The sequence below is a fragment of the Camelina sativa genome, chromosome 2, assembly GCF_030686135.1.
Source record: "Camelina sativa cultivar CO46 ecotype springtype chromosome 2, ASM3068613v1".
Lineage (NCBI taxonomy): Eukaryota > Viridiplantae > Streptophyta > Magnoliopsida > Brassicales > Brassicaceae > Camelina > Camelina sativa.
This window is the reverse complement of record NC_141881.1, coordinates 24,892,278-24,902,178: the sequence shown is the minus strand read 5'-3', so window position 1 is coordinate 24,902,178 and position 9,901 is coordinate 24,892,278. Positions and strand designations below refer to the sequence as shown.

Sequence of the window (9,901 nt, the reverse complement as noted above, 5' to 3'; positions counted from 1 at the left end):
TTAAGAACTATGAATATACCGCTAATTTTGGTTGACTTTTTTTTTGGTGGCATATTATATTGAAAATTCGATCAAGATACAGCTAGAAGTAGGAACTGGTCTTTTTATATTATCTTATTATACAAAGTCGTTAATTATTATTGATTTCGACTCTCTCTAGTCTCTAGTCTTTATGTAAATGAAAGTCGTTGAACATGTCCTAAATTCACGCAGAACATCCCAGATGGTAAACATAATTATAATTAATATCAGAAGTTCTTTAATATCTCTCATTCATCGTGCACATTTAAAAAATCCAAGTTCTTTTCTTTATATGGCATCGCTGCTCTGCTGTAATTTTTTATGATATTCAAACAGATAGGGTAAGTTGAAGCTACAAATACAATAGCTTCTACAAAAGTTTGACCGATACTTAACCAAACCGAACCCATATGATCTGCTTCAATTCCTGGTTAACTTGTGTTTTAAGAGAACCGAGTGTGGACCAAAAACAAAATTCACTCAGCCCTTCCTAACGCCGCCGATAACTTCCATATTCCCTATTAATTCCGGTTAGCCTATTGTTTGTTTTTATATACACCAAAAGCTTTTTTTTTTTTTTTTCTTTTTCTTCCTATGCTTTTGTTTCTTCTTCCAGTGCCCTTGATTTTCGTTTGCCTGTTCTAGAACGTTTACGTGACGTTCCAGAACCTTCCAGCTTCCATTTGAGGTCTCCATTACCAAGCAGAGACTGTTGACAATTGAAAGTCCTGAGACTGGTCACAGTGGCATACACAATAGCCTCACTTCTCGGTTCAGAAACCAGTCGTCTCTCAACCACACCGCTTTGCCCGCAACTGGACTCTTCAACCGCTTTCTCTCTCAGGCTTTGTAGCACAGTCTCCTTGTCAATAATCTCACCTCGCTCTTCTGTTGAGACCTACATAGTTTTTTTTTTAAAACGTTGTGAGAAAAATGCTCATGAGTCAAGATATTTAAGTGCATTTAATCGATAGTACTAGTCTTAATAAACCTTGAATTCAAATGGGAGGCTAAGCTGAGTGGAGACACTGTCACAACCGTCACTGTAGTTAACTTTCAAGAATATATTAAAAGTTTCGTTTCGTGCTGTTCTCCTGAAAGAGGATGAGAATGTATGAATGTATAAGAAGAGTAAGACATAGGACAAGAACGGACTTCTAAGGAGGAGTTTAGTTTCACCTTTTCATAAGAAATGGCTGCTTATCAAGAACTGCATCTTTATACTTCTGGTCATCTGAGAATGAAACCTGGATTGCAAATGAAAAAAGATCAGAAAGGACTTTGATTTTTTTGGCATTGGTTTAGTAGTTTCTAGAGATTACCTCAATCGATTCGATGAATGGTAACTGAGAAGTCAATCCATGAACACTTGCAACACGCAGGGTCCAATTAATAAACCTCTGATCTGTAACAGAAATGAAAAAAAACATGTGAGTGAGAGCTAATAAGCCTAAGTGCCTAACATACAAAAACAGGATCCACACACCCAGTTACAGTGTAGGCCAAGACATATACGCCACATAAACCCATGTAAGATTCAGGAAAAGCTACCTCCGCTTAAAGATTGAGTTAGGATTATCTGGAAAAGATCGATTCTGACATATGGAGGGATCTTCATGTTGAGAGATTCCATGACCCCTGCAACCACCTGCACATCAGCACAGTGAATGAAAAAAAATCTATAAGAGTCCATTTAGTTGCAGTGCTGAAAGTAATCTGTTAAACATCACTAAGGCTTTGTCCAGAAATGTAGAAACAACAAGAGGTAAAGTCTTACCTTATCAACAAGACCATGAATCACCACATTTGCTTTCTTGTCCTTCGGGGTTTTCTGCAAGGACGAATCTAATCAGTGAAAAATTCCCCATGAAAACGTACACAATCCAGAAAAACACATTCTTCCATATATATTCCAAAGAAAATGTCAAGGCTTATAGTAAACAGCGAGATATGTCCAGAGAACTCATGAAAAAACTCGTGTAGATGACAATTACCTGAAGATTAACTATCACGATCTTGCCTCCACCTCTAAGACACTTGAGAGGCAAATTGCAAGCAGGTGTTATCTGCAAACTGCATAAAGAGGTTAGGCTCATAAAACAATTAAAATACAAGAGATAATTCAGGGAAGGGAGGTGCTTGGCTAAATGATCAAAGTGTTAAGGAAACAAACATGAGAGTTCTTATGAGTTCTTAAGGAAACAAACATGAGATTACCTGGTACCCAAACAGAGTACAAGATCACCCATTTTGCAGTGCTTCTCTGCAGGATCAATTTCTTTTGGAGGCAAAGCATCCTGCAGTATAAGAGTCACACAAAGATTCATTTTTACTTTTCTTAAAGTAAAACCGGTGCACTCTGATTAAAAGGCAACGCTTTCGTGTTACCTCCCAATCCAAGACCGAATCTTTAAGTTTAGCTCCACACTTTTGAACAGAACACCTTCTTGATGTCTCCTTCAATCCAATAGTTTCCACCTCGAAATCACGTAGGTACCTTTGAAATTTCAAGAAAAGTTGTTACTAATTATGGTCCAATGACCATAGTGATAGATAATGACAGCTCTCATAACATATATTTCTGCCTTACTCAGCTCCACATGATGGACACATCTCCATAAAAGAGTCTCCATGCAGTTCAGAAAGCTTCTCTCTTGGTATTCCAGATCGAAGATGTAAGCCATCCACATTCTGATCATTTACAAAGCAGCATATAATTTAATATTAGAGATGTAACCATGGAGACAAGATCCTCGTAGAGACCAAGCACGGACATTAAAAAAGTAACTCTGTAAGGAGAAAGAGGATTACCTGACTGATGACAAATTTTAAAATGCCAGCTCTTTCTAACTCAACCAAAGCCATATGAGTCATGCTAGGCATTGCACGATGAAACGGCAGAGAAGCTTTGGGTAAATCTTTGCCCTCACGCTGATACCAATAAACACGGCTCACAAATGTTAACTTGCAGGAGATGATGCTTTATGAAAAAAGTTAGGTAATATAACCAGACAGTCCAAGGAAATGCCATCAAGTCAATCAATGATGAGTAAAAAGCCTTGGCTCAGACCTGTAACGTCCAAATTCCTTTAGGACCTCGGAAATCAGGAATACCACAAGAAGTTGAAATGCCAGCACCTGTGAAGACTACTAGATGCTTACTCTGCAAAACATAATAAAACCATCCTTCTTGAAGATACTTACATAATAACAAAGAAACAGAAAAATATATGCAAAAGCACCAAGAAGAATATGAAAAGAGGACACAGATCCAAAACCTTTTGAATCATCTTAGCAAGTTCTTCAATCTGCATTTTCCCAAAACCAAAATCAGACAAACACACGAAGAGTTAGTACTATGGTGAAATAGACAATAAACACGCCAAGATTCTAGCAACCAAACTTCTTAATCAGACCTCATTTTCCAAACATTTGGCTTGTTAGATTCTACACACAAATTCAGACAAAGGCTTTTGTATAATCAGTAAATAAAAACCATTCACATTGTTTATTATTAAGAGACCCACAAGAAGTGAAGAGACCTAGCTCATCTTAAGATGCTTGACATAACCCAATTCCAATTCTTCCAATTAACACAACACAATGCAAGTCCCAAAAATAAGTACGGTAAAACCTAAAATATACGAATCATTAAGTAATACTTCAACTCTTCAATAACCATCACAACCCATCTAAAAGGACAAGATGATAAAGCGTTAAAGGGCTTAATATGAACATGCGATCCAAAATCAAACACTAGGACAGAACACACGAAGGATCAACTGTAAGAAATCTAAACTGCTAAGCGATCAATCAAGAGACAACAATCAATGAAACGTGAAATTACATATAAGATTCTGGAGAAAAAAACGAGTAAACCCACAAAAACCCAGAGAGGGGAAAAAAATAAAGAAACCCAAGAAGAAGAACCTTGCATTGTAGAACATGAGAAGGGTCGAAGAACTCGGCCATGCCGACTTGACCAACATCTTCAATGAAGGACAATTTCTCTGCGTAACCTAAAGACATTAGATTTTTTGTCTTCTCTTTTGGACCAAGAACAACAAGCTCCCTTCTTCTCGATGTGTATTAAAAAAAAGGCTGAGGGGATCTCTCTCTCTCTCTCTCTCTCTCTCTTATAGAGACTTGGGCAGTGACTTCTTCTTCTATTTTAGAAGAATCTCTCTTATATTATTTCCTTCTTTTTAATTATTATTTCTTTATTATAAATCTGGAATAATAATTATTAAACAATTTTCAGAAATAGTTTTTTTAAGAATATAAAAGACTTCAGATTTTAAAACTTTAACTAAATTATTGTAAACCCTTGATTAAGAATTTTGTGATATTAATAAATAAAAACAAAATAACAGAGTTAAGAGAAAATTTATTTGGATTTAAAATATGTTTTTATGGTACTTTTTTGTATAAAAAAATATTTTGGCTAAACACAAGTTGTGATCTAAGAAAAATAAATAAATAAATAAATAGATTAACCCTAAAACAGCAAACAGCAAAGCTAAATTAAGTTGATGTTATCATTGCAACTTTTTTTTTACATTTCACCAAATCTTTAATATATAGAATTTATAAGATTATTTTATCCCTAATTGTAAAAGTATCAAAACCTAAAGTGATGATAGATTGATCAAGTTTAACCCATTTACTGGTGAAATGTGTTGGGCGTTTTTCAACACATTCAAATAAATGCGATGATGGGAAGAAGTTTTTTTTTTGTTTTTTTTCTTGTTGCCTATTTATATGCCTGCAAAGATGTGAACATATTGACTTCGAGTGTTCGTTCTACTATTGCATTTTTACAAGTTCACGTTACATGTTATGCACCCATCAAGGAAATTTAACAATATCATTTGTTGGAATCTTGGAGAATGGTTATCAATTATACATTAGCCAGTTACAAGATATATTGTTGGGTTTATTTCGAGTATTAGAGGTTTAAGGAAGGCTCGTCGTCGTCTTTTTGGGTCAGTATTTGGATGGTAACACAAATCATCGTCATTAAAAGCAAAGGACTTTGTCATTTCACTATCATGCAGAAACAACTAGTGATGAGAAAAGTTATGCGCTACGCTCATCAATCATTTCGCTGGCTAACTAAAATATGTTTGTAACGTGTACTACGCGGGCTACTCGCGTCGAACAATATGAGACTCACGCATAATATATATTGATAATTGGGCGGTCACTCCAAACCACATAACTCGGTATATTCAATTATACCCATATCCAGATTGAATAAACTCAATAATATCACAATCGACACCTCATAAAGAAGATTGACAACATTTTCAAGAGACATTGATTCTCGACCAACGTCTTAAAATACTCCAAACAAACGCGTATCACTTCACGTGGTCTTCATAAGGCATCACACATTCACACTTGTGTCTTAACTCTTAAGTGAGGCTAACCGTCTCTTTAGTGGTACTGTTAATTTACACCCTAACAATCGTCTTCCAAGAAAGCTAAGGAACAGATAAAGACGATAACCAAATTTCTGCATACCTTAAAATAATCAAAAATTAATAATCCAACAACCTTCTTAAATTTTAAAAATTTTATACCATACATAGTAGCATGTAATATTACTAATTAACTCTAAAGGGAAATTACATAATTTTATTAATTAAACCCAAGTTTGTCAACAGAAAATAATATCTTTCTTCAAGGTTAAGATGGGTCTTCTTTACTCGATTGCTTAAACAATCGATCCATAGTTCTTTATATTTCCCGTAGGTCATAAGATTCAGACTAAATTTTCATACGATCATCTTGAAACTCATGTTACCCATAACATGTATTCTTTAGGACATCTTTTTATGAGTATATATGGTACCGCTATATAAATTCCAAAGTAATACAAATGCATTTTAATTTGTCATTATGAGTAGAGATTTTGTCTACATCCGTTGAAAAGACACAAACGTTTTCTTCAGAAGTTCTCCAACACTTACGACATGTGTTATGTCATTATCACTACTATACATCTACAATTCTTCTTACCATACCATTATAAATTAGGGTATTATTAGTAGATACCACAAATTTGGAGCATAATTAAGGAACTACCACTATGTCAGAAAAGTTGGGTAAATACCACTTTTCTAAGAGGTATTTTTACTTGTTTGCCCTCAAAACCTTAGGGAGGAGATAGCTGCAGTAGACATAACGTGTAACATAACGAAATAGCATGTTACATTACAAAATAACGGAATTTTTACTTTTTTAGATTTAATGGTGGGAGGGAGAGAGGGGAAGGGAGAGAGAGGAGGGAGAAAGAGGAAGGAGAGAGAGGCGTAGGGAGAGATGGGGAGAGAGAGGAAGGAGAGATGGGGAGAGAGAGGAAGGAGAGAGAGGCGGAGGGAGAGAGAGGAAGGGAGAGAGGCGGAGGGAGAGAGAGGAAGGAGAGAGAGGAAGGGAGAGAGGGAGAGAGAGGGAGAGAGAGGAAGGAGAGGAAGGTCAGCAAAGTAATTACATATGCCCCATCTGACATGTACAGTGACAGTTGTGGTAGTTTTTTTAATAAGTTTGATTATTATGCTATCCACTGCATATTCCCTATAAATTACACATATTTACTTTTGCAATACAAAAACTGAATTCATCTTCCCTTTATGAATATATGGTAATCATTCTCTTTTCATAATAATAAAATATAATTTGTCTATATAAATAATTTTGGGAGTTGACCATGTATAAAAATATACTTTTATGATGTTGGAAAAAAATATATATTTTTATGTATTTCAGTGTTATCCATTCCTCGTATATGTTCTATAAATAAATTAACAAAATGATCATATTTACTAAAAAAATCAATGGTTACATCGTTTCTTTGCTTCTTGATGAGTTGTTGTATCGATTGTTCGTTCTCAAGCATCATCCTCATTTTTTTTACAGCCACGACGCACCAATTGATAGAGTTAACTCAAACTCTTTATCCTCTCTAACAGAGTTTCTCACGCAAGATCATGCTCTTCACAATCCTACACTATTCCTATTTATACTCTAAACTTGAATCTAAATCTGAATTTATATCAATCCATATCAATTATATTCTAAACAATCATCTTAATTTCCATATATATCATGCCCTTAAATCTCTCACAATCTAACCTAACATATTGATTAAATGAATTATAAAAAATACTTACTTTATGGTTTCTCATCTACTTTTTTTCCCTTTTCGACCCACTCAGTGATTAGTTTGAAATAACACAACTTGAGATCCGTCACCACACTTCCTTCGAGGAAGACTCCCCAATCTCTCCAGAAATTGTCTTTGAAGACTTGTTTCTCAACCAAGTGTGGATGTGTCTTCAACACAGAAGCATACATGGTTGCAACTTCCTCTTGATCCAAGCTTAGGACAACTGATTCACCTCCATAGAGAAGAGGTGAAACGACCGACCTTTTTTTTTTTTAATAAATAATAAATAATATAAATATATAAATAAACTACAACTAGTGGTCCCATATCCACTAGTCACCTAACCACATTCACAACCAACAGCGGAATAACATACCAATAAATAACCGATAAACCAATAATCCAATAACCAAATAACCAATATCCAGTATTAAATCCAAACAGCATAAATCAAATAACCAACAATCCTAACAATGCTCTAAGACTCAACTCTAGCAACCTAACAATGCCAGACAACATCCAACCGAGTCCCTAGAACATCCTCCTCTTCATTGCCTTGATTCCACGATCACACTTTGCCTTTACCTGCACCACAAACACAAATTGAGATGCATGAGTATTTGATAAACACTCAGTGAGGCAATCTTCCCATCTACTGGGCTATACACACAAGCAATAAGATCTCTACATGCCACAACCAACAATCAATAAAAACAAACCAGGCAATAAACAAAGCATGCAACATCCATCGTGACTGGAAGAGGGGTGTCGACCGACACCAGATAGTGTCGATCGACACTGACTATCTGGTGTCTACCGACACCAAACTGGTGTCGACCGACACCCTGCCCGACACTCCCGAAAACCCTAGTTTGTGTCGACCGACACCTCCACATGGCATCGATCGACACTCGCCAAAGTCCCGAGCCGTCCTCGCGTTGGTGTCGACCGACACCCCAACTGGTGTCGACCGACACCGATGCAGAGCAGCGATTTCCCTCGATCAGAAACTCCGAATCTCGCCTCCAATCTTCTCCAATCCGCTCCATGCACTCCCAGAAGCCAAACCCAGTCCAGACAGTGACGAAATACCATAGAGAACTCACAGAAACAACCACATAAGCACCAAATCACATAGAATCTAGAGATCTTAGCTTAGATAAGCCATGGTCATGCACTCACCTCTTTCAAGAAGATTCTGACCAACAAGAACGAATTCCCTCACTCCTAGCAAGCTTCTAACATCTTCCCAGCCTTAGATCTCCCAAGAACAGCAAGGAATCTCTCAATCTCTTCCCAAAAGCTCAAGAACACTCTCTCTTTTGATTTTCTCTCAAAAACGGCGAATAACACAAAATAACACGACCCTAGGTTGTTTTCTACCTCTAAAACTCGATTTTAGGGATTCCCTAAACCAACCACGCAAACCGGACAATTAAAATTGAACCGACCAAACCGGCCACAGCTGGTGTCGATCGATGCCTCACTAGAAGGTGTCGATCGACACCCTTACCAAATTACCAAAAATTGGTTCACGGGTGTTACAATTCTCCCCCACCAATCTTGATTCATCCTCGAATCTCGAACAACCATCAGTCAAGGACTCCCGTGCAACCGTCTCCACGGCCCGCACTCCTCCGACCGAGCTACAGAAGGTCACCTCTAGGCGATAGACTCACGTTCCAGGCGTCATTTGCTCTTGACTTTTTGGACTTTCCTTTACTCCTAGGCCTAAACCTTGAGTTTTTATTGGCTCCTCATCAGACCTAAGTCTGCATGCCAAAATATATAAGGAAAAGTCCAAACTCGTCTCTCGGGTTGCCACCCTACAGCGCGCCCCCGGATCGTCATCCGAAGTCGATATACCAACCATACCCTCGAGCCACAAAGTCTCTGAATATGGCAGTACTAGGAGAACCTAAGTCCCCCAAGAGTCGCGAGCAAACGATTCTGAACACGTCTGAGTCCTATCCCTATCCAGGTTTCCTTCCTGTGGCTCGCGTAAAACATCTCAATGTCCTACCAACCACATATCCCCTCACCGGGATACCCCATGACCACACAAGGATCATATTCACGCCACAAAGGTCATCTGTCCCGAAGGACCGTCTGTCCCGAAGGACCATCAGTCCCGAAAGACCGTCTGTCCCGAAGGACCATCAGTCTCGAAAGACCGTCTGTCCCGAAGGACCATCAGTCCCGAAGGACCGTCTATCCCGAAGGACCATCAGTCCCGAAAGACCGTCTGTCCCGAAGGATCATCAGTCCCGAAAGACCGTCTGTCCCGAAGGACCATCAGTCCCGAAGGACCGTCTGTCCCGAAGGACCATCAGTCCCGAAAGACCGTCTGTCCCAAAGAACCATCAGTCCCGAAGGACCGTCTGTCCCGAAGGACCATCAGTCCCGAAAGACCGTCTGTCCCGAAGGACCATCAGTCCCGAAAGACCGTCTGTCCCGAAGGACCGCCTTAACAGGCACTCTGGCTAAACAGCCTGCCACAAAGGCCACACAATAACAAAAGAAATACCGCCACACACTGGCACACTGACTCAAAAGTCCGCCACTAAGGCCACACAAGCCCCTCCAAGGCTCTCCACCGCTAAAATGGACAAATTCCAACTCCCGGAAAACTTTCCATATTTAGCACTTTCCATTTTTGGAAACTTTCCAATTTTGGAAACTTCTATTTCAGGAAACTTCTTTCAAAAC

General features: G+C 38.3%; 1 protein-coding gene across 1 annotated transcript; it reads right to left on the bottom strand.

Annotated features, from left to right (window-relative positions):
* Positions 1–291: 291 nt before the first annotated feature.
* Positions 292–4,199, bottom strand: LOC104732308 (NAD-dependent protein deacetylase SRT1). The gene is made up of 14 exons (XM_010451842.3): positions 3,952–4,199; positions 3,300–3,329; positions 3,092–3,184; positions 2,833–2,952; positions 2,612–2,712; positions 2,410–2,518; positions 2,239–2,318; positions 2,016–2,094; positions 1,799–1,852; positions 1,573–1,669; positions 1,344–1,426; positions 1,201–1,268; positions 1,013–1,115; positions 292–919 (listed from the first exon to the last, which is right to left on the bottom strand). The coding sequence occupies exons 1-14, from the start codon at positions 4,048–4,050 to the stop codon at positions 614–616; spliced, it is 1,422 nt and encodes a 473-aa protein (XP_010450144.2). The 5' UTR covers positions 4,051–4,199; the 3' UTR covers positions 292–613.
* Between the last annotated feature and the right edge of the window lie 5,702 nt (positions 4,200–9,901).

Bases quoted from the DNA above. Each gene is read 5' to 3' on its own strand.
- LOC104732308 (XM_010451842.3), bottom strand. From the start codon at position 4,050: ATGTCTTTAGGTTACGCAGAGAAATTGTCCTTCATTGAAGATGTTGGT. The intron at 3,330-3,951 runs GTTCTTCTTCTT...GGGAAAATGCAG, and splicing joins CTCATGTTCTACAATGCAAG to ATTGAAGAACTTGCTAAGAT. The intron at 1,269-1,343 runs GTAATCTCTAGA...TTTGCAATCCAG, and splicing joins CATTCATCGAATCGATTGAG to GTTTCATTCTCAGATGACCA.